General features: G+C 40.3%; 1 protein-coding gene across 3 annotated transcripts in view; it reads right to left on the bottom strand.

Moving 5' to 3' along the window:
- Window positions 1–24001, bottom strand: part of LOC147328526 (SEC14-like protein 1) — a 36333-nt gene extending 12332 nt beyond the window's left edge. Inside the window, exons 1-10 of one of the 3 annotated variants that reach the window (XM_086296957.1) lie at window positions 23647–24001; window positions 23173–23198; window positions 21850–21933; window positions 5418–5567; window positions 5056–5187; window positions 2689–2817; window positions 1993–2257; window positions 1377–1486; window positions 945–1134; window positions 223–311 (exon numbers count right to left, since the gene is read on the bottom strand). In XM_086296957.1, the coding sequence (XP_086153083.1) occupies window positions 223–311; window positions 945–1134; window positions 1377–1486; window positions 1993–2257; window positions 2689–2817; window positions 5056–5187; window positions 5418–5567; window positions 21850–21933; window positions 23173–23178 (1155 nt within the window). In that variant the 5' untranslated portion in view covers window positions 23179–23198; window positions 23647–24001. The remainder of the gene's footprint in view (window positions 1–222; window positions 312–944; window positions 1135–1376; window positions 1487–1992; window positions 2258–2688; window positions 2818–5055; window positions 5188–5417; window positions 5568–21849; window positions 21934–23172; window positions 23199–23646) is intronic. The other 2 variants (XM_086296958.1, XM_086296959.1) reach the window with 2 other exon arrangements.
- Between the last annotated feature and the right edge of the window lie 312 nt (window positions 24002–24313).

The following is a 24313-nucleotide window of genomic DNA, read 5'->3' as shown; positions in this document are numbered from 1 at the left end:
TTCTCTCTCTTGCACCAACTGTGTGTAGAAATGCAACTAATAGAACAAAGCATCAGGGTGATAACAGGGGTAAATTAATGAGTGCGTTATCAAATTGTCCTGTGCAATTCAAAGAAGCAGGAGTTAACAAATATTGTGGCAGAAACCCTGTCTGACCTATAAACTCATCAACCTGCACTACAAACACAAAACCTTAACTGCAGTACAGTGTGTTTTACATACATGTCTGAGCAAAGACTCCTCCCCGAGAGCGCGCACCAGTCCTTTGGTGTCCATCTGGCCAAGCCTCAGGATATACAAAGGACGGCCGTCTGAAAAATTAAAAATTAAATAAATGTTTACATGGTATATCACATGATTTACATTCCACAAAGACTACAAGCTAAGTGGAAAGGTCAGCATTGCTGGCCATCTGCTCTTGTTACATAAGACAAGTTATTGTGTACACTGAGGAATGCTTTCATGTTTTGTCCCTGTTGATACAAGGCTAATACTTGTGGAAAATTGGAAATGAGAAGATTAAATAGGCTCTGGTGTGGCAACATAAAAGCTTTGTTTGACTTATACGTTCATTCTTTTCCCAAATAAGGAATCCAAGGAATCTACTCCAAAGAAGACTGTCACTGTGAGAGTGTGTGTACTATTTGGGTAACCAAGTAGCACCAACAAGCTAGATCATTTTTATTTTACACACTTGGCTGAGAGCTGCGGGTTGCTAAGAATGGTTGAGATCTGTTTACACTGTAAAGTCACATAAGAAAACATTATGTTGAAAAACTGCAAACACGACTGCATGATTGTGTAAGTGGAGTCTCCTCTACGGAACAGTGCAAGTTTAGCTCTACACAAGTCATAAGATCATGTGTTTCCATACTGATGCACATGCAAGATTTCAGTATGCCTAATAAAATTATCTTTAGTTGCGGCTGTAAATACCAACCCACCTTTGTCGTGGTGGTGCCAGCCGCCGGTGTAGTAGTCCTGAAGAACCTGTGGGGAGCTCCAGGTTTCCAGCAAGTAGTCCACCTGGTGCTGCTTCCTCCAGGTCAGAGACTGGCACAAGATCTCCCGCGCTTTATCCATGTTGAAATCTCTGGCCCGCAAGAAACGAAGGATGTGCTCATCTTTAGGGATCTGAACAGAGTTGGAAATGGTTACACTTGCCACCATAAAACACATCACTGTTATTTAAAGACATTATAAAGCTAATTTGTGAATAGTTAATGTAAAATACAACATTATCAGTAGCCTAGCTAAGATAGAGTAGTAGTGCTAAATATTACTTTTAGCAATAACTAACTCAAATGTATCAAAATGTATCAATAATGTATCCAGTCATGTTTTGTTATTATTCCTTTTGAGAAACAGTGCAGTACCTTTCCCTTGTGTGTCTCCTGAAGCCACTTGCGCAGTCTGATCAGGCAACTCTCCTGCAGGGGTGTCAGGTCACCCAGGTAACGTTTGATATAGTCTGCATCCAGCTTGTCTGCAACATAAAAAACACAAAAAGTTAGACTGCTGGATAGTAAATTAATGTGTAATAAACTTACTGAAATATCACCAATAAATCACAAATTCTAATGAAAATCTTAGATTCTGTAAACAAGGCCTTGCCCTAGCTGTCAACAGATATGTAATTGGATGTCACGATTCACAATAAGAAATATGTTTTTTCAGAAATTAAATCCATAACTGTAAACAACTTTTCAAGACGCTGAATTCCATTCTCACACCCATCCCATTCTTGAGCAACTACTTTTCCTCAGTTATTTAAATTATTCACCAAAGTTGTCTAACTGGTTGTTTTTTTTTTTCCAACGATGCTTGCAGATGACAAACTGTTGCGGCAGTGGTATAAACCAAATAAAATGTCCCTCCAAATTTAGTTACACAATACGATTTCAATATTAGCCATTTTTTGCAGAATATAATTATATACACAATTCTAAAATAAGCTTCTAGGATTCATTTTCTGAATCTTCAGGTACAGACCTTCTGGTGTCCCCGGCAGAATCTCTGCGAGGCTGTCGTTCTGAAGCAAGTTGCTGTCCTGCTTTGCATCCTGTGAGGGTCCATCCCTGGCATCTGCAGACAGTGGGACTGAATCGGCAGGCACGATTCCAAGCTCAGGTTGGTTCGTTGAGAGGCTGGTGGGGCTGGAGAGAGGCAGGGAATGAGAGGAGGGACTCCAGCGGGGCACATGAGTGAGCCCCTCATCATCCAGCTCCTTTAGGTAGTATTCTATGATTTCTTTTCCCTGTTAGAAGGAAGGAAAACAAGTGTGAGAATACCGAAAAACATGATCTACATGTGTTTTTATTCAACCAAGAAAGGCCATGTAGCGTTTAGCATTTTCCAACTAAAGCGTCATTTTAAACTGAAGCATCAGCTAATGAAAACAGAAGGAAAAAATGAAAGGACTGTATTCTACATTGTTCATTAATGAAGGTGGATGACTCACTGGGTCCACAACAAAAGAGCCCTGTCCAGTCTAAAAGTTTACACAAGCTTATTTATGCAATTACAGTGTGAGATGGACTGAGTCATGTTCCAGAAACATCTAACCTCGTAGGACAGAGTGAGATCTGAATAATTCATAACGCAGTCATTGTGTTGTTTAATGTTACTGTGCATCGGTACATTCACACATAAATGACGGGATGAAACAATAAGCACACACAAACACACCTTTTTGATACTGCTGGCATACTGCTTCATAGCAATCTTTTCCACGGTGCTCTCAAAGCCGAAGAAGGACTTGATGTCCAGACTGGCGGTTTGCTCAAAACACGTCCAGTCTTCATTCTCCGGGTGGACCTGGACACACACACACACACACACACACACACACATTATATTAAAGCTGTAAGCAACACAGAACCGCATAACCATGTTACTATGGTAACCATACACCCAGCTTCATTACATGATGACGCACAAAGAAAGCAATTTTCACACAGAGCACTGTGAGTGGGAGTCTGTGTGTCAGTCTGTCCATGTTAAAATTAGCCAGCATTTCACACATGAACAGTCATGAAGCTTGAAATACACACATTTCCCTCAGTGCTGTGTGAAGGTCATCTTCGGCAATAGCAAAAATCATTCTACAATCATGCTCGGCAGCTGGAATTTATTTCTTTTTGAAGTTATGGCTTTTTGAAGTTATTAAAGTGAGTGGGAGAGAAACTCAACATTAGTTTCTGTGGGTCAGGGACATAAAAAAAAAAACATAAACATAAGCATAAACAAACTCATCAAATTCAGTGACTTGAATAATTTTATATTTGTCCGCTAGACTTTTATGCACAATCCTTAAAGTGTTGTTTTCAGGCCAAACTGCAGTAGTAAGGACTGGCTGGCCAGTATATAGCACTCTACACTGCATATATCTTAGATCTATGATGGTTCTAGAAGGATTTGTTAGGATGACACTTGAATCAAAATGACATTTTTGTTGAAATACATTTAAAAATGTTTTTTGTCACAAGCTACAATATCAGTAAATAAAGAGTCACACGCTTCTAAAGCCATAATGATGGTAACGTGTTCACCCTTGACTACCAAAATATTTCATCTTTAGCCCGGTCCATTAGCTCAGTCTAACAGCACTGTCCATCCTGGTTACTGTTATCACAGCATGTTAAAGTACACAGTATAAGCCTCTGTTTGGCCTTAGACCTAAAATTAGCACTCCAGTTGGTTGGAGGCTAACTCAATGTGCTTGACCTCATTAACTCAGCACACATGCATTCATAAATAAGCTCATCTGGAGTCACAGTTTTGCATAGTGCAGAAAGAAAGTAAAGAGATGCTGGTTTCATTTCAGTATTTTGTGAGTAACCAAGCAGAATGCAGACGACTAAATAATTCACAAGGAAAGATGGGCCGAGACAAACAGAAGCAGGCTCAGTGGTAGTCCAATCATGGATGCAGGGAAGAGATTAAAGGAGGCACAAACATCAACATGGCTGTGCTGGTGGCAGCTTGCCATTCAGCAGGTGAACAACAGCGTTACAGAACATGTCAGTGTTTGCTCATTTGTCTGTATGCACAAGTCAGCCTAAATAGCCAAACGGGTTGAGCGTGTCACACTGCCAGGATCTGGGTTTTAGTTTGCCTCTGTAAAACCTGCCCCAGGAATACACACTTTCATGTTACAGCCTGCTTTGTATAATTTATACACACTTCTCCCACCTTAAAATGAATATGTTACTTTAAACCAGGAAATGGTAATGTAAATTGGTTGCAATGTACCTTGGCTGTACAGGACCAACAAAAAAAGTGGACACAAGGTTCTGGTACACGTGGATTAAAGAATCCTTGCAGTTATTTTTAGATCACTCTGGAAGCCCCATATTGATCACCTGTACAATCCTCAAACGTCTGTTTTCTGAACTAACTCAGTGTTTGTGGTAAGGATCAGTACTGGTCATGAAAGACATTTTCTTGAGCATTTTTCCAGCAGTTTCAGTGAAAGGGTTGAGTTTCTATGCCAGAAGTTAGCATGCTAGGTGTAGAGCAAAACCAGGAGAGTGGATTCTACTTAAAGATAAAAACAGCAGCTGCACTGAAACAAGTGAGAAATGACTTTCATTAAAATTAGTGAGGGATTTTAACAGTTTGCTCTTTGCTTGAAATGTCTATTGCTGATAGTAAGGGGCGATCGTGGCTCAAGAGTTGGGCGATCGTGGCTCAAGAGTTGGGAGTTCGCCTTGTAATCGGAAGGTTGCCGGTTCAAGCCCCGGCTTGGACAGTCTCGGTCGTTGTGTCCTTGGGCAAGACACTTCACCCGTTGCCTACTGGTGGTGGTCAGAGGGCCCGGTGGCGCCAGTGTCCGGCAGCCTCGCCTCTGTCAGTGCGCCCCAGGGTGGCTGTGGCTACAATGTAGCTTGCCATCACCAGTGTGTGAATGTGTGTGTTAATGGGTGGATGACTGGATATGTAAAGCGCTTTGGGGTCCTTAGGGACTAGAAAAGCGTTATACAAATGCAATGCAGGCCATAGTAAAGCGCTATATAAATACAGGCCATTTACAGGCCATAGTATGCTACATACCGAATAGCAGCATGTCTCGTGGACGACAACCCTGTTGGAGAAGGTCTCATTGTGGGACTCAATGTGCAGAGTCCTCTCCTTTCGGTTCAGCGTGTTTTTCTGGATGAAGTAGACATAGTCTACACCTGCAATCTGTAAACAATAGAACTTGTATTATAAATGCAACTGGCATGAAACACAGACACTGAAAATAAAAGATAAAACTACCTTTGCAAAAATTAACACTAATACATTCTGTAAAAGAAAACAATCATGGCGAGTACGGAAATGTATTGTTCTCAAAACAATATTAAAAGTCATTAGTAAAGCATTAAAGCTATATTTATGATACTCAATTGCTGGAAATCTAAAGTACAACAAACCCTTTTGAGAAGGCGTGGGGCATCCACATCCAGGGCACAGCGGCGCTCAATCTTCTGGGTGGAACCATCCTCACTGGTCTCCTCATTCACAACGTCACTCGCCACAAACATGGGGATGAGGTGACAAGTAGGGAAGCGGCGCTCATAAGCCTGAGAAAGAGAAGAGGAAATGCATAGCCTGTTAACACCAGAGCTTTTAAGCTGGAAACACATTTTTAGATTTCCAAGGATAATTCCAGTCTGCTGACTCGTTAATTTTCAGAAGGGTTTTTCCTTTGTTGTTCTCCAAACTGACATCTAGACATGATTAGTCAACAGAAGCCTGACTTAAATAGAAAACCCGAAGTGCTTATCTCTTGCCTACAGATTTGACATATTCATACACCGGCACGTTTAGAGATTAAGGTTCGTTAGTCGACAGTGCCTGACATCTATTATAGGGCTCATGGTATATCAAAATCTGTTGAATATTTTTTTTATCTTAACTAGAGATATTTGACTGGCTTATAAACAGCAGTTTGGAAAGAGAACAGCACTAATGCTTGTTTCAAATTAAACAACTGAGGCTCAGGAAAACTTCAGCAACAATGGCACCAGCCAGTTTACATGAACTCCATTAGAAAACACTTCATGTATTCTAAAAGGGAGGAATTTAAATAGGTGGGACGGGTAGAGCAGAGGTGAGAGGCTAAATAAAGCTCCTTCAACTTTGTACACTTTCAAACTTCTTACTTGAGCTGAACCACAGTGGCATCAAAGCAAATGAAGCGCTTTTCAGTTGTTTTACAACAAAGGGTTGAACACACAATAGCAGTTTTTGTACTTGAACACAACACCGGCTCCATAATGCGTTTAGTCATAAATGCAAAACACAGGCAAATTCAGCTCTATTGCAGGGGCCGGCCAGCTGTTATACAACTGAGTCTGCTGGCACAAAGTGCAGGAACATTACTTCTTTTTCTATCGTCAACATTCATCCATCTTAGATATGATTACTGTGGTTGCGCAAGGAGCAAGTCCAAACAGACGACTGGAAAGGCAAGTCTAAAATAAAAACAGTGATCTTCCAGATAACTTGTGCTGGAGACAGTCCAAGTTTATCACAACATTGCACTAGCCTGAAACTCCCTTGTCACGTATCCTACTAACGTGATATTTCCTCTTTTGTACTGTCTGAAACTGGATCCTGAAATTTAATTCCCTAAAATATGAATGGGAGCATTTATCTATGACTCAAAGAGCACACACACACACACACACACACACACACACACACACACACACACACACACACACACACACACACACACACACACACACACACACACACTATAAAAGGACACAAAGAAGGAAAGAAAGAACCAAAAACAAAGGGAAAGGGAAAACACAATGTCGGGAATGTGGTGGTGCAAACCTATCCACAGCATGTTTACCGTTTCATAAAGACATGGCCCGTAGGTTTCAAAATATCCAAGCATAGAGTGAAATTCAAGTCTGTGGACAAACTTTACAAGATCAACTGGAAGATCAACTGCTGCTCACAAGACTTTTGAGGTTGGTGGAGTTGGATGTCAGCTGAATCTCTGACAAAAGGAGCTTTATTTTGTGGAGCAAAGGACAACCAGTAACCCTGAGGTCCTTTGAAAACCATAGAACAGCAAATTGGTGTGAAATAGGCTTTAAATTCAAGCTCACGTTTAACATTCTTAAAACACTGAGCCATTTGCTTTCGAAATTCACTATTAAAATATTTGTCTTTTCTATATTTAAAAATATAAAAAATACAAAAGAGGAGGTTTTGAATGTTTAGTATGGCGAGTAACAGCAGTTTTGTGTTGGAGGAGGCAGCCAGTGGGGTTCAGGAGCTCCTGGCATTCCTGTGAGGAGCTGCCCACCGTGCACTGACTGCATGAATGCTGAGCTCTGTTTTTCAGCCCCAATGCTCTGGAACACTGGGGGTTTGGTTTTTGTCCTGCCGTCAGCACAACATCACTGACTGTAAATGTCAATTTCATCCCTTTAAAAAAGAAAAAGAAAAGAAAAAAAGAAAAGAAAAAAATCATACGTCAACAAAGTCAACCACAAATGTCACGTCTTCACAAACAGCACTAGGTTTCATTCCAACGACAGGCTTAGATCCTGTATGGTTCAGATCATTCAGCAAACCATGAAGAGGAATACGTTTTCTTCAGAGCCTTCACTTCATGCGGAAACAAACCAGCTTTTAACTGCTTTGTGTTCCCAAAATAGCCAGGCTGTTGTACTATTAAAAACAGGAAACAGAAGGGTCGTGATTCTAGGTTATTCCTGAAAACATTTTTTCTTTTTTCCTTCTGGGTAAGTCGGGGCTTTTCAAACCTTGTCTTAACTCAAGGCTCACTGAGGGACATTCAGGCCTGGATTTATCTGTGAAAAAAAATACAATAGTTTTTAAATCAGACACCATCCTAAATTAAATCAGCACCTGGATATTGCATGTGAGCGCATAGACGGTGCAAAAAATAGTTCCAGCGTCCACGGCTAAAAAAAAAAAAAAGAGTCAAAATAAAAAAGCAATCACTTTGGCTCCAAGACCGTACAGGCTGATAAGGAAAGACCCTCTCTTTGCGACTTCAATAAATACATCACTGATGAGTTGTTAATTTCAGGTCATGAAATGAATCATGAAGTTCGTTTTGTAAATTACAATTATTAGAATCAGAAGAAAGGATTACCCTGGTGTGCTTATTGGCAAATCACAAGTCATCAGACAATGAGTGCACGGTGACTTCTGTCTCAGTCAAATCCACCGTTCGCTCATAAAGTCCAGCTTCAAACACCAAGATGGCAATAACAAATGTGAAGGTTTCAAAAACAGATAGGCCAGTGGTCTATTATGGCAACTCTCTTTTCTACTGCCCATGTGTAAAAGCACTTCAGCTCGCCTAGCATAGAGCTCCATATCACACTTTCACATGGTCCAACAAAGGTTCCAGGACTTTTCAAGGTGGCCAATTTTCTCTCAGTAGAAATCCTCAAATTCTAAATACCTCCTTGGCTTGTTTGGCACCATGATAGCATCTTAGCTCAAGCTGATGGTTCTTGACTGCTAAAAGCATGAAACAACAGGGCTTCTTTTCTATTGGTTGTTAGCCATTTGCTGCACAGAAGAAAGTGACTCCACTAGTGTGAGTAAATTCACTTCTGTGCGCAGTTATGCATCGCAATAATAACAATAATAATAATAATAACAATAATAATAATAATAATAATAATAATAATAACAACAACAATAATGTGTGGCTAACACAAAAAAAGAAAAAAGAAAAAAATCACATACTTAAACAGAAAGCCAGTAATACACTGAATATTTTGGACACTGGTGCAACTATAAATAATTAAAGATTTTACCATGACCAATGAGATGCAGGACTGAAAATAAAAACTTTAGGCAAAGGCCAAAACATCTTCTTCTAGAACCAGTGCCTGAGGTTATCAAACACTACAGCTTATCTCGGATGTGCCAACTCACCACATGATGCATCATGTTACGATTGGCTCTCCACGCATGACTCAAATGACAGCTAAATGCACATGTGTGCCAGCATGAAGTAAACATCCAGGCTATTTGGCATTTATCCTGATGATTACTCTGCTCTACATTAACCTACAATCGAAAGCTAACAGATAGTTTGGCTTCTGTTATTCCATTAAAGGGGACTGAAAAAGCTTTTCTATATATTTTTGCAACGCTGTTATAGCGGTGGACACTTATATTAAATATTGTTAAAGTTTTGGTTAAAGTAGTTTCAGTGTATCTACTTGTAATCCCTGAGACAATAGATTGGGCTTCTCTTGTCCAGTGTTCCGGTAAAAGATAAGAGGCTTTCCTAGATGTTTCAATTGAGTGTATAAAAACAATGTATAACCATCAACATGATGCGTGTTTTATTAAAGCTGATACCTGCAGCACTTGAAATCCAAACCCAGAAGTTTTCTGTAAGAAAACAAACCAGCCGGAACAAGACAAACATTTTCCCGCCCTCGATTGAGTCACTGAAATAAAAAGCAGGCACTGATGACACATCAAGCCAAACATACATGGCAACCAAACTCCACCACTGTAAATATTCATTTGCCCTTTGCCAATACTCTTTCCTGGAACATAACAGAACAAAATATTTCCAAGTTTCCAGACTCCAGGTATTTTAAAGAACAGGTTTAAGGACACCCTCCTCCACCAGCTTCCACGGTTTAGAGAATCAGACATACCTCAAGTGGCCAAACCCTGAGTAATGGTTCCTGGAATTTGTTTGTTCTTTCCAGGAGTGAATGAGAGAAAATATATAACAATATACTGTTACTTACATCCTTCCTGCATACACAAAACAGTTTCTCCTTTGGAGAAAAACAGCAGTGTTGATTAAGGCACAGGTCTGGAAAATAAAGCTAATCCTGCACAGGAAGGGAGATTCAGGAAGTTCCAAGAGTTCTGGGGAGTACACAATCAACTTTAAGACTACAAAGGACCACATAGTGCGTGTGTGTAATATAATACCAGGCAAGAAGTAGTAGTTCTGGCAGGTAGCCCAGCTATTATCTGGCCTTTAATGGTGGGATATAGAAAAAAAAAAGAAAAGACAAAAAAAACCCTTAAATATAGCTGCAAATCCAATCCAAACAAATTCAGGAAAAAAGTCAAGTAGTTAACCACCTGACTAATCTGCCTTTGTTGTCTTATTTCTTTTATTTGGCTCCAGTTCCTCAAACAATTTTATCTATTTGGCACATAAACATCAGGAAAAAAAATTCCCAAAATATCTTCAACAATCAAATTACAAGCGACTGTGCAGAAGCGCTGAAGAGGTGTTTTGACATCTGACCCATTTTATGCCCAGTGTGCATAGTTTCGGATATGCTGAAAATGAATAGCTAATTTAGCACATCTTTACCTTTACTGACCTAGGTCGATCGGATATGTAAGATTAAAACAATACTGCTAAACAGAATCATGTTATATCTTGTTACAGTATGTTGTTAGCGTCAGGAACAATTTAATAAATTCAAGCCTGAAAGTTTTGCAGCACATAAAACCTTTATTTTCTGCACAAACTGACTACTGCCTCTGACCGTTTAAGACCGTTCGGATGCATTTACACCAGAGAGAGATTCGCTTTCTCCTCTTATCAGCAGTGAGATCTCTACCTACACAGATCTGCAGTTCAATCTGTGCAACACAGACTGTACATGCAGCAGGTGGATAGTGCCATGTTAAATCTCTCAACGCCCACACAATAAAAGCTGCTGAGTCTAACAACTTTTCTAGCAGAAACCACGCATAAGTATCAAGGGTGGCAGAAAATGACCTAGTTTTGCTCTTAAGATTGGAAAAGAAACACGACTGGGAACATTTAGCGCAAAAACATCAGCACTATCACTTTATCTGCCAGCGAAAGCCCAGGTGCAGACTAGAGGACATGTTGATGACATAGAGTCACGTTCTTAGCCACAACATAAGAAAATGCTTAGTACTGAACTGGATGAAAAGACATAAATTAACCAACTGGCTAATATATTTTTTATAGCTCTGGCACGATGTTTCTAACTACTTAAGTCTCTAATTTAAAATAAATAAATAAATAAATAAATAAAGGTAAATTACAGATGATAGCAAGCAAGAGCTAATTTCCTGTTAAATGTTTTAGTGTATCGGATTTCATCAAGCTTTCAGGGCTTGGCGACCAGTTTTTGGTTGACACCATTTTCTTTTAGCTGCCAGATTTTACATGGCTTAATCCCACTTCTTGGGTGTTCTGCGTCTTAGATAAAAATGGCACCTTGTCAATCCTGAGAGACACTAGGGTCAATCTGCTAAAGACTAAGTCGAAAATGCTTGGCCTGTAGGTCTCTGGGGACTAACACTAATCAGAGAACACTTCCAGCTTCCTCGGCAGTAGTGTCACATCTCTGGAGCTTATGAAAATGGTTGTGTAACAGAGACGACAGTCGCTCAAGGGTCAGACTCGGCTATTTTTAATAGCTGTCTGGGAAAATGGGAACATTTTCGTTGAGGAGGTGGGGCACGGTGGGGGGCTGCATTATTAAGATTAAGATACTTGATTACGACAGATTAGAGACAATGTCAAAACAAACCAGCACACACAGCACAGCAAAGCTGACATACAGCAGCTAATCTGGCTGCGCTGCCTCAGAGGAAATTCACAAGAACCACTTTAATGTTTTATTCACAGGGCCATTCAAGTGTACACACAGTAAACTGTGGCTCTTTTCCTCTTCAGTTACAATGACTAACACAGTTTTTTCTTCTGTCATTTCTGTGTATTTAAGTCACGCTTATGAGGCCCACTCTCAAAAGGTTTCCTCTTAAAGACCTGATACATGTTGCATAACAAACACCACCCTTGACGTAAGACAAACAAAACCTGGTTTTGTGTGAGGGCTGCTGGCACGGGTGTGACGTTGGTTAGCCTGTATTTGGTAGCAAAAATCATTAAGGGTTCCCTCCCACCACCCCAGGCTATCCGGGGTTTGACCCGTTATGGACGTCATTATATAGCGGTGGACATCACATCCTAGCCCAGAACCGTGTTTTTTACTTTTGTTTGACATTGCCCACCACATCCATATATATTTAAATTGGGGTGGTCGTGTTATGTTTGCCGCTCCTTGCAAAGAGGATACCAAAAACCATTTGAATGAAAGCCATTAAGGATGCAGATGAGTGTTCCAGTTGTGGCTATTACTGGGCACTGACGAAATGCCAGTGCTGCCAAATGACAGATAACGTCATGTTCATTCATGAGACAAGTTTTCAATGAAACCCAAAACCTGCCCCTGAAAATAATGGCCCTGACGCACAAGACCTTGCTGACTTGCGTTTATATAATTTGAGGTGACTAGGTGACGGAGAATGAAGTAGGAAGAATGGAAAATGGAAACAGGGGAAAAAAGAAATCCTGATTTTACTTCAGAGAGCAAAGCTTAAGCTAAAACTGGGTCATTACCAAAGAGGAAAGTTACGAAAGAGGCAGCCTGAAAATTGTGGGTTTCTTCTTGCAAACTCAGCCACAGGGGATGCTGGAAAAAAAATGTCAATGTAAAATATATTTAAAAATCATTTTCTCTGATAAATACTTTACATCCAATAAATCAGAGTGTGCATTAGGGATGCACAGATTAGAGATAATAGCTAACAGAAGCTTAATTTTTTTTGTAGTAAAACCAAGGTGAGAATCTCTTTCATGTCTGCAATGTGATTGCTTTTAAATCTTTCAGTTTATTTAGAAACATCAAAGTACAGGAAGCTCAGAAAGCAAGAAAGAAAGAAAGAAAGAGAAAGAAGATTATGATTAGTTATGATTGGAATTTAGAGTAAATTTCACTTTCACCTTAGAGATTTTATACCATTTTATCTAACATGTAAATTTGCTGAAAGGCATCACTTTCAAAATTTGATGTATGCAATAACAGGGTTTGTCGAAGCATTTTTGACTCTTACTTTAAAACCACAGGCATTTAGGTTTTAGTCTGGACTGGTATAAATTGAGACTAACGAAAACAATAACAGCCATGTTTGCTACTTGATGGGGTCTTATAACTCAACAGGTGCCTCTTTCTTGATCACAAGACAGCAATTCTGTGCATGTGAGTAATAGCTTAGATGTACAGAAGATATGTCCAGTGTATATCAATGACATTCAAGTATTGGCATAGTTTGATTTAAAATATGCTAAGTACAAGTGCGGATTTAGCCAAAAACTATGACAGCCTAAAGAGAAGCAAATTTTAAAGCTTTATTTAAAACTGTGACATCAGCTATTTCCATAGCACAGCCCAAGGAAATCAGACATTTAAATAAACAAAGCAATATACTTGAACCCTAAATTAAGGAAAATACATGCATGAAAAGCACAGAAAAAATAAAACAAAAAAGTTTATTTTTTTAATTATTATTTAGTAAAACTTTTTTTTTTTTTTTTAAAGGCCCAAACCAGTTTGGTGAAACAGAGCTTTCAGTGAGACTGGTTTAAATATGACTCACGTTACCCTTTGAATGCATATGTACAGATCGAGCATTTGAATAGTTTGTAAGAGGTCAAGTAAGTGAAAGCATTCTTGGAAACTTATCCTGCAGTTTCCTAACCTCCTCCATGAGTTCAGTCTCCGATGCTGATGAAGATTTTGTTTACCTTATTTTATTGCCAGGTTAAAAGTCTGAGCCTAGGTATAGTCTCATGAGGGGCAGGAGCAAGAACAAGCTGTTGACTGAAAACACAGCAGAGCCTTTGGTCCGTGCATGCCATACCACCCACTTCTCTCCTTGCAGTGATCTCACTGTGTGCATTGTAATGGCAGAACCGCCTGGAACTACCAACTCGGAGGGAGGAGGGGAAATCTGCCAAGTACACAGACCTTACATAAAGCTCCTAAATTTTTGCCGGCCTAAATAATATGCTAAACTGTATTGCCAGGGTGTGCATGCATGGCTTGTTAAATGCGTGCACGAGGGAAGAGGAACCAGCAGATGGCCATCTGTCTGTAATCAAAAACTCATCACTGTAAAAAAATAAGAAAAGCTCAGCTATAGGCATATTTTGCTTGTGTAAGAATTACTGAGACACAAATCTGTCAAGTAAGATTCAACACTGTCAACTCAGAGATACAAAAAGTGCTGAAACAATTATGTGTCAAATTATAAAAACCCCTTACTAAGACTTTTTTGTGAAATGATAATACATTTCACAACAATGTATTCCGTGTTTGGTCTACACTGAACGTTACGAGTAGACTATAACTTATGTAAAAACAATAACAGTTACCCTGACCAAAAAAAGAAATGATTTCCTACACCCATTTCTTCAGATTGCAATTAACTAAAGACATTGACCTTAAGCAGTTTGGGTGAAGACGCATTAGGTGATCAGTGTGTTCAAGTCTGATTAAATTCAATGAGCATCATTTAATTGGAGGAGCAGCAATTGTTGCAAATTGTTGGACAGGTAGACAGATATAGGAAGATTACTGTTAGCCAAATTTGATACATCAACTTTTATTTGATGAGAAATTAAATTAAAAATTCTATTAAAATTGACTGGCCCTGCATTAAAAGTAAATGGTAAATGGAGTGCTTCTTATATAGCACTTTTCTGCTCTACCTGAGAACTCAAAGTGCTTAACACAACTTGTAAAAGAGGCCCTTTTTCTATGCTTAAGTGCTTTAACACTCCTATGGATGCATCAGAGAGCATCCTGGGATTAGCATCTTGGCCCAATGATATTTGGCAGACCAACTACTGATTAGTGGATGGCCTGCTCTACCTCCTGAGCCAAAGATACCCCTATTATAATATGAAGCACACATTATTTTTAGAGGTCATTCCTCCCCCAACACAAGCGCACGCACGCACGCACGCACGCGCACGCACGCGCACACACACACACACACATCAATTTACAAGCAGCTGACTCTGAAATGAAGAGTGAAAAGATGACAAAATCTGCCTCTACCTGTGCCAACTATTTGAAGTAGAAAGCACTGCATAAAGGCTTATGAGAAATCATTAAAACTGGGTTACGGGAAACTGAAGCTTTATTAACATCCCACTTTACAGTAAAAGAAAGAAGTGCTGGCACATTATATTTATTGCTGCCATTGCTCATTCTCCTATCATGGGTGAAAGATGCAAATTAACATTTTATTAGGCAATTTCTGTAAATGCTGAAAAAACATCACTGATTTATTTTAGACATGGCTGAAATAACTGCAGTGCATGTTAAGAAAGCTAAAAGGCATTCACAGCAAGACTTCTTGGGCTATTTGTCTGTAATTTCACTGGGGGCGGGACTACTAAACATTAAAATTATGTAATTTGCAAGTGAGAAGGAGCTTTACCCAGTCCCTAAAATTATGAGGAAATATGGCAGTGAACACAAACATAATAAAAATGTTATAATATACTGTACAAATACTCCTAATGTCACATCTCTGCCACACAAATCTGAGTCACAATTTCTTGCCATACTGCAGGATGACTGCATTTTAAACAGGCAAAAGGGTCATTGTATAAGAGTATGACTGAGCGCGTTCATCTGGCAAAGGAGAGCAGGGTGGGGGAGGGAAGCTACAGGGGCAGCATCTCGACCTTGCAGCAGGAAAGAGGGTGAATGAGTGTCTTGATGATCAGTGAATGAAATCAGCGGCAGAGTTTTCTCATTGGCTCACACGGTCACATGGTGGTGCCTGATGGTCCTCGATTAATGTCGTTTGAAGCAGCACACCGGACGATAAGAGCCTCTGCCCAACGCAGGCCATAACTCTTCACTGTTTCTGGCAAACATCATCTAGTCGAGTAACTGAATTACACACTGTAGGAGTGGATGAAATACTGAATCAGAAGCGCAATGCTGAGAAAAGCTAATGATAAAGCATTTTTAAATACCTCAATAATCAAACATTTCACTAGAGCAGGCTAAATTCTGTTCTGATGCATCTCCCTTGAGATACTGTCTAAATTGCCGGCATGAATGAATTAACTGTGCTCTCGTTTTCAACAGAAATATGTCATGTGAGAAAAAAGAAAGAAAGAAAACGGGTGAATTAACAAAATGACCCAATTCCTCTGTTCAACTATGACATAAAAGAAGGGCTTTTGTTATACAAGTAGATTCCTTTACATGTGAGACCATTAAGTGATAGAAGCCACAGTCAATCCTATGGCTCAAACAGGGATTAAAACAATAGACTAAAGATCAGGATGCTTCTGCAAAAAAGAAGTGGGGTGAAAAATCCTTTAACCACAACTGGTCGTAAATGGGTCAGAGCATGGTAGGATAGGACACCACCCTGGCAGAGCTGCCCTGCAACGAGCCAGGCTAGTCAGAGAGAAGGGGGACAGTAGGATGAGCCAAGTTTAGAAACACTGGCGAGGAAGCAAACACTCACTAAACAGTGTGTTGGCAAGTCTGGAAAAACGTGTTAGGAATGACCTACATCCAGACTGTGAGAGGAAGCACAAGATGCTCAAAGGATAAATCACCTGTTTGCAGGGAATTAAAAGCTATAACATTTCATTAACAACGCCTGCTTTGTTCACACTCTGCAGCACTGTTATCTCAAACATGTGGGTTTGGTGGTGTTATGCAACCATCAGTGGACATCCTTGAATAAAACGTTTTTATTTCCAATTTGCATAACGGAAGAAGAGACTGACTGAACTATTTCCTACATCGAATTTGAAAGCTCATCTCATGTGCCCTGTTGGCAAAGGTTTCGTGAACCAGTTTTTGAGAAAGGCCCTAAAAAAAATAAAAAAATAAAAATAAAATAAAAAAAACAGTAAAAGGAGAGACGGTGAGAAGGAGGAAAGCAAAAATATGGGACACCAAAAGGGAAGCAAGTATTCGACTTGCACAGAGCTACTCTGGTTTTTCTTTGGGTGCACAACAATTCTGTGCATTTACTTGACGCTTTTGCCCATTTGATAAACAAAATGTATGTATAGGCTTGAGTTAATTATGAGCCACTATATGCAAAATCCCCAAGTGTGTATTAAAAAATAAATAACATCGCACCACTCGTGTGTGTGAAGGTTCTCAGTCATCCAGGTCATCACAGTCTACGGTCCTTAGATCGCACCGCTCAGCACGTGAGACGGGGTACTCATTTCATAAGTAGGTTTCTGTTTAAATGTCATGTGTGTCACACTGCTGGCTCTAACCCGTATATAACTAACACCAAAGAGATAGATAAACAGCACTTTCGGGCATACACGAAGGGCCTCATTAAGGAGCATTAGGTACCAGCTTCACACAACAAACACCAGGTTCCGGTGTACCTTTGTGTTGTGTGTACCAGTGAAGTAAGTGTGCGATACATGCTTTCACTCTCCAACCTCAACCTTCGACTCTAACAGTGTTCGTCCCACAGAGAGAGACGAGCAAAAAAACAAAAACTGAAATTCAGAGAATCGGCCGTCACGCTGCTGTAGCCCTAGGTGACTGTATTTGTAGGTCAAGTTCAGTTTAGTAAGTAGTTAACACCATCCGGGCCCCTCATTTTTCTCTTCAGTCTCTTCCCCCCTTTCTTCTTGTGGCATCCTTTAAGACCCGCAAGTTTAGTTTACCCTGCTACCTCTCGTCCTTTGTATGATCTGTTTACAAAACTTTCTGTAATGCATTTATGCCACATTTTGACAATTGTAAAATGTCTTGTTCATATTCTGATCATCTTTAAAACAATCCAATTTCATTCTGAAGCTCACTGTGAAAACATTAATTATCTAAAGTACACTGTATCTTTTTGGTGCTCTAACTAATAAGGAGAGTTAAGTCACTAAGAAGCACGTTTCCCCCGTCGTTGCTGCCTGTAATTCCAGTAGGTATTGTACCAACATGGAACATCCTGTTTTTTCTCCACAGAAACTCTGCTGGGATTGGAGAACAGGACCAAAGCACTTTGTCTTTGTGGATTAGCCACAGACACATGTGTTTCCATGGAGCAGGTCAGGCTAACGAAGGGCTTTCATTCGTTTAATACCCTCTCTCCCTCTGTAGCATGAGTATTAATCTGGGAGCTGAGGGACTTCAGGAATAGTTATTGTCCTTTAAGCTCAACTATAACAGCACGGACTTAGTGGATAATAACTACTCCAGGGTCAGCCAAATTTTTATTTCTCCTGTGGCTGTTGAAGTCATTCTTCATCTGTGGATGTGTTCTAGAAACAACCCTCCCCGCAGGCATAAAACAGCAGCAAGGGGTGTATTGCGTTGCGTTTTTGACATTCCACTGTGACTCCCTGAGGATAAACTGGAGGCTCTGAGACTGGACTGGCGTGATAACAGCAGCAACAACTATATTTCCTGTTATTGAGATGTGGACAGAGAAACAAGGGATTGCTGTGGTCAAGGGAAATTAAAAAAAAATAAAAAAAAAATAAAAATGCTGATATATTTCCTTACTTCAGTAATAGAAAAACAGACCAACTTTGTGGAGAGATAAGAAGGTTATCAAGGTCAATACTAATGCACATCAATGTTTGTGTACTTTTAGACAGCTCAAACAAACCCAGTAGGCAATTGCTGATACAAAGCCACCAACTGAGCTGTGCTTTCCAACGGACAAGAGGTTTTTTGATTGAGTTACCTAAAAAAGAAGTTAATTATGTTTTATTAGGATGCATACTGAACATTTCTCACCGGTGACTCACAATTTCTTAAAAATCAGGGAGGAGAATAAAGCTGAAGCTTTTGTTACTTGCCATGTGTAGTTCTGACAAGTTTATTTGGATAATCTTTGGCAATTACACTGCAATGTGCTTCACAGCGCCAACAAAACAAATCAAAACAGGTATAACACCACTCTACGATGCACAATATTCCCTTAACAGTTACTTTCAAATGACTGATTTAAAGTCAGATTTGAACAACAACAAGCAGAGTTGGGCATGACTGCACATTTAAGGTCAACTGCATTGCATTCCAGCTCCAAAGGAGCTGCAGGAGCTGATACGTGCAATAACAGAGACACTGCAACACAAGTCACCAACACTGGGAATACTGAGAATCCATGTTCAGAAGAAGGCGCAGTAAATGCTGCAGAACAAACACAGCTAAAGGGCATCTGTGACTCGAGCCTGATTTATGCAACAGCACAATGAAGCCACAGCAGTGTTAGATAGATCTTGGAAACTCTCTGATAGCACCTGTCAGTGAGCCGAGTGGCTTCTCAGGGTTAAGAGAAGAGAGGCGGTATTTCATCTTGACAAAAAGAATGCAGCGTGTGGCTTTCAGAGGAGAACATGGAGCCTTAGTTTTTAGCTCAGTAAAAGGGTTTTCAAAGCACTAACAGTACCCAAACAACAGACTCAAGTGGACAGAAAGCACCAAATTCCTCAAAGCTAAGTGTCAAATCCCCTACCAGACCAGAAGAATAAGCCATTACTGGCAAATTTTTCAGAAGCCTCTGGCAAAAGGAACCATAAGAACGAATAGCACGGTCAATACAGGGAAATGAACAGATGTTAGTTATTTGGACATACCCTGCATAATTCCATGTAAAGCATGGGTGTAAAACTCATTGTAATCTGCGTGCCACAGAAATCCCAATTTGATTTTGAGTGGGCCACACACTACATCCATTGCATAATACCCAATAAAAAGCCCTCTAAACTGATTCTCTTTCTGTAAATATGTTTAGGTACACACAGATAACCCTAACATTTCTTTATCTTTACAAACCTGATGAGCAGTCTGACATATCTCAAGTTAAATATGTCCCAGTTTTTCCACGCTGCAAAAAATACAACTGTATGCAAGCAAATAAAAATCTGTTAGACTGGCTCCCACACTTTGTTTGACACCACGGATGTAAACCAAAAATGAAAGCGGTCCTCACACAAAGAACCTGGTCTGTGTTGGTACAGTGCATCAGAAGTAGACATCGGTGTTCATGTTGGCTTCCCACAAGCCCAGGATGTTCTTATTGCTGCATAACTGTACTGCTGTGGTGACAGACCTACTACTATAGCGGAGTTGAGAGGAGAGGTTTCACTGGGTTGAGAAAGAAAAAAAAAAAAAAAAGAGCCACCAAGGGTTGTGACGCACCATTAAGTCTGCTCTGCAGTGTCTGCAAAAACACTCACTGCAGAGAAAAGTCACAGGGAGGGGAAGAGACTCCAAATGCAAACTCAGCTTCAAACTGACTGCAATGTCCATTTTACCCCAGCAATAATTCAAATTAACAACACCGTATTGTGCATGAGTCATAATGTCACACAATACAAAATTAAAAGCTAAAGAGGTCCGCCGTCTGTTGCTGGCCTAGTTTAAAAACATCAAGGGGTTACTCCATTAGTTTTGTCCCATCTTCAAAAAGCACACGGGGTGGATTATCTGGGGCTTACAAATTACATACAAGTCAGTTTCACTATTATTACCGTTTCCCCTCTTTGGCTGTGTGTGTACAACCAGGTGTGGGTACGGGCCATCTATTTATAGCCATCTCTTTGCCTGCTGCTCAGTCCAGCCTGTGCTAAGGAGATTTAGTGTTCCTGCATCCTGGTTCTTGTCCGTGTCGAAAGCTGATTTCCATTTAAAGAAAACTGCACCTGCAGCACAACACAGTGCTGAAGGGAGGTGAAACTACAAACCAACTTCATGCAGGAATTTAAATAGATAATTAAGAAAAAAGTACATATTGCTGACGTTATCAGCACAGTAGAGCTGTTTGTCTAAAACTGGTGGTTGTATAATCAGAGCGAGTGCCTGCAAACGTGTACTGATACCACATTACTGACAAGCAGCAGCTGAGGTCAAAGCACTGCTGAGCAAAGCATCCATTGGGCTTGTTTTTACAGAGCAGTTTGCCTCATTCTTTTCTCCGTGTAAAAGCAAAACAGGTCTGACTTAAATGACAGACCATTGCTATGACAAGTGAATCTGATTCATGTTACAGACCCAGACTTGTCATTACACCACAGCAGTAAAAGACATTACACCATAGGGGTTTAGTCAGTTCTGTTTTCCTGTGAACAAACTCTTACATCAACCATCTCCTGCCCCTGCAGCTCTCCAGCAAGGAGAGATTAGTGAATATGTGAGACAGGCTAAATGCCAAAAAAGGGTAACAGAACAAGTCCAAATTTGAGGGATGGAGAACACAAATGGCACTAGGAACACTTCTAAGACACCCATTTAGAAAAGCGCAAAAAGAAGAGAGGAACAAGTAAATCCATTCTGTGCACTTGACACAGGCACTCGTGGCTGACAGTGTACAAAAAACACACTAAAAGCAAAGCAGGGCAGTGAATTTTTTATGCTGCAAGCAGACTACCGGCACAAAGACTGGTGGGACTTTCAGTTTGCCATAAAAACACAGTCTTGTTGTACATTCAGCTACCAACAAGTGTGCACAGTGGTTCTACATCTTACTGAACAAATGAACAGATCTTAAACCACAAGATGACAAGCCATATGAGGCAGTCAGCTGTTTCGGGGGGCTGCATGGCCCATGAGTGTGAGTGTTCCTTGCATGGGTTTGACCTCCTAATTATCTACCAAATCTAAAGCTGAGTGGGAGGCATCATTTAGTGCCTTTTATCTGTCTCTTCACAGGATTACTTTGAAACGACCAAGTCTACGTCTGTAAAAACCTTGCGGAGAGGTCTACAAACCTTCTAAACAGGCTATTGAGGATGTTCTCTTCTAGCTACGCTACAGTTTATCGTTGCAGTTAATCATTGGCTTCTTAAAGACCGTAACACAAAACAGACTGCATGCATTTTCAATCTCTGAGCTACTCACATGCAAGGTGCATAATTCAGTGACTAACTCCAAACCTTTGAAGCAACCACCTGTGTACATTGCATAACTGCATCTATTGCATACAAAATACATGTGGACAGGTGGTAGAGCGAGTAAAGATAAAAACACTTACCGCCATCACCAGCTCAAAGGGATGCTTGTACACCCGCACAGGTGACTGGTATTTCTGCACCATGATTGGAATTATGCCAACGATCTGAACAGAAGAACATAAGATCAAAATCAATCAGCAGTGATTACAGACATTTGGGGAAGAAATCTAAGAAGCGGGGCTGTATCTGAGTCATTCTTTAGAATAACCACTTGCTAAGTGCTAAAATTACAGCATTATAGCTGCATCTGGTCCTTCAGCGAGAGGCTTGATGTGCAATTAGGATGAGCTGTGTTTTGGCTGACTGATGGCGTGATGCCGAGTGAAGCCAGGTGCTGCTGTGTGTGTGTGTTTCCTTATCTGAAGGGAACTCTCCTGACCAAGGACCTCGCTGATCAATGGATGCAGCATTTCTTACTACTTTATCACATAAGCAGTGCTGCTGCAATGGCTTATCACTGCAAACTACAGGAGTATAACTATGCTAACATCAGCTGCAGAAGCTTGGGTCAAAGCTGCACATGACAGCACTATAACAGGGTTTTCCCTACCCATCAAAAATGTTTGTACACAACAGAGAAGCTTTGGGGTTCCAAAGGAAAATCACCAAGATGGATAAAAATATATTTTAGTCCAGTTCAGTTTTAATACAGGAAAAAAAAAAATCCTGTCCATTTAAATACAAAACAGCAAGGTAAGGTAAACAACTAGAGCAGTGGTGCATATGCAGCCCAGGGTATTTCCACTTCTTTGAACTGTAACTTACAGCTGTGACATGAGGAAAACCTGAGATTTCTCCCACTGTCTAAAAAAATTGCTTTAAAAAATTTTTTAAAAAAGGATTTAACAAGTACTAACTAATGATATCTGGCATTTGTTTTTCTGAGGAGTAGGGTAAGAGGTCTTTCACATGGGCTTATAGTTGCAGTTTGGTTTTTTTTGTTTTTTAAAGTTTGAATCTGACCCAGGAGTTCTGTTGTGTTATTTGTCAGGCCCATTTGAGACCCACAAACTGGGTGTGACACTCCTGACTTAGAGCACTAACACAGAGAGAACAGCATGAGAGTCAATTTAAATATAAAAAAAAAAAAAGTACAGATCAGTCCTTGGATTTCATGTGTTTTTGCTCAGCGTGTTGCTACATGTCTATAACTCCTGCTATGCTTTGATAGGTATATGTCTGCAAGGAGGGGTGTGAGCCAACGTCCCTGCACTACTTAATAAAGGGATCAGGGCGGACAGACTAATAATAACCAGTCTAGGTCACACAGGATACATACTGCTACAGTATCCCTTTGCTAAACACCACATGTCTTGACGATTGCTACTGCAGTACATAATTACCGTCATGCTTCAGGATCTGTTGGCAACTTCAAAGACACAAACAAGACAATGACTTCAGAACGTGCTAATTAGGAGACTTCAGTGACCGATATGCCCGTTAAGTTTAGTACCCAACCATCTTTACTGATCGCTTCCCACTGATTTTAAGCAGCCTCTTCTCACGGTTTACTCGTTTTTGTTTTTTGTTCTAGCTTGTTTTGGTCTTCTGCTTAAAGGAACTATTTGTAACGTCACAGTTTTAACTAATCCAAAACTGACTTTTTTGTCCTCAATTTTCAACACTGTTAAAAAATATTAAACAAATATTTTTTAAAGAAAAAAAAAGATGGGGATTTTGGTACTGACTCATAGTGGTTAACAGCATTTGAAACGACGGCTTGCTAGCTGCCACACAAACAGCGCTCGCTGAGACTAGCCTAACTTTATAAGTCGATATTATATTATCTTGACACACATCAAATTAACGGATCTTACCTGTGATTTAGAAAGGTAAAGAAATGTTGTTAACAGGTTGATTCTTGTCAGTGGTCGTTTCTTCTGTGAGGGCTATCCGACGGAACTCATGCCATTTCCCTCTTCGGCTCTACACTTCTCCGGCTCCAGCGGCTAACAGCAGTTAGCTTTGTTATGCTAGCTGGCCATTAAGCCGGAATATTTATCAAACCCTTTGGCGAGTCCTTCTCAGAGCCTCACAGCGACGAGCATCCCAAGATCAACAAACTAAATATCCCTTATAGCTCGCTGTTAAATCACTCCTATAAGTAGATGGTGTTTGGACACAGGAGACGGTCTCCCTCCCTCGCTGTCATGCCTGTGGTACCGTCGCTCCTCCCCGTTTTCTAAGCTCAGTTTTTTTCCACCTCTTTCATAAAACCCGCAGCGTGCCCGACCTCTTCTGTTCAAGTGAAGGACACACAGCAGAGGACAGTCAGTATTATCATTGAAATTCTGAAAACATTAAATAAAAAATAATAATAATAAATGCTTCTCTGCTTTTACGTTTTACATTTTAGCTCTAAATATTGGGAGTTTTACGGTACAGCAGGTGAAACGAGCTGTGTTAATCTGACGGATGACGCTGCGCTGGTTGCATAAGCTGTAAATGCCCCTTATGGGCTGTGTGTGCACTGTAGTTCATGTT

The sequence above is a fragment of the Aulonocara sp. 'chitande type north' Nkhata Bay genome, linkage group LG6 (assembly GCF_057382095.1).
Source record: "Aulonocara sp. 'chitande type north' Nkhata Bay isolate Kocher_YH1m ecotype deep benthic linkage group LG6, A_spYH_male_GT1.1, whole genome shotgun sequence".
NCBI lineage: Eukaryota > Metazoa > Chordata > Actinopteri > Cichliformes > Cichlidae > Aulonocara > Aulonocara sp. 'chitande type north' Nkhata Bay.
The sequence above is the reverse complement of the archived record's forward strand: the minus strand, read 5'-3'. Positions and strand labels throughout refer to the sequence as shown.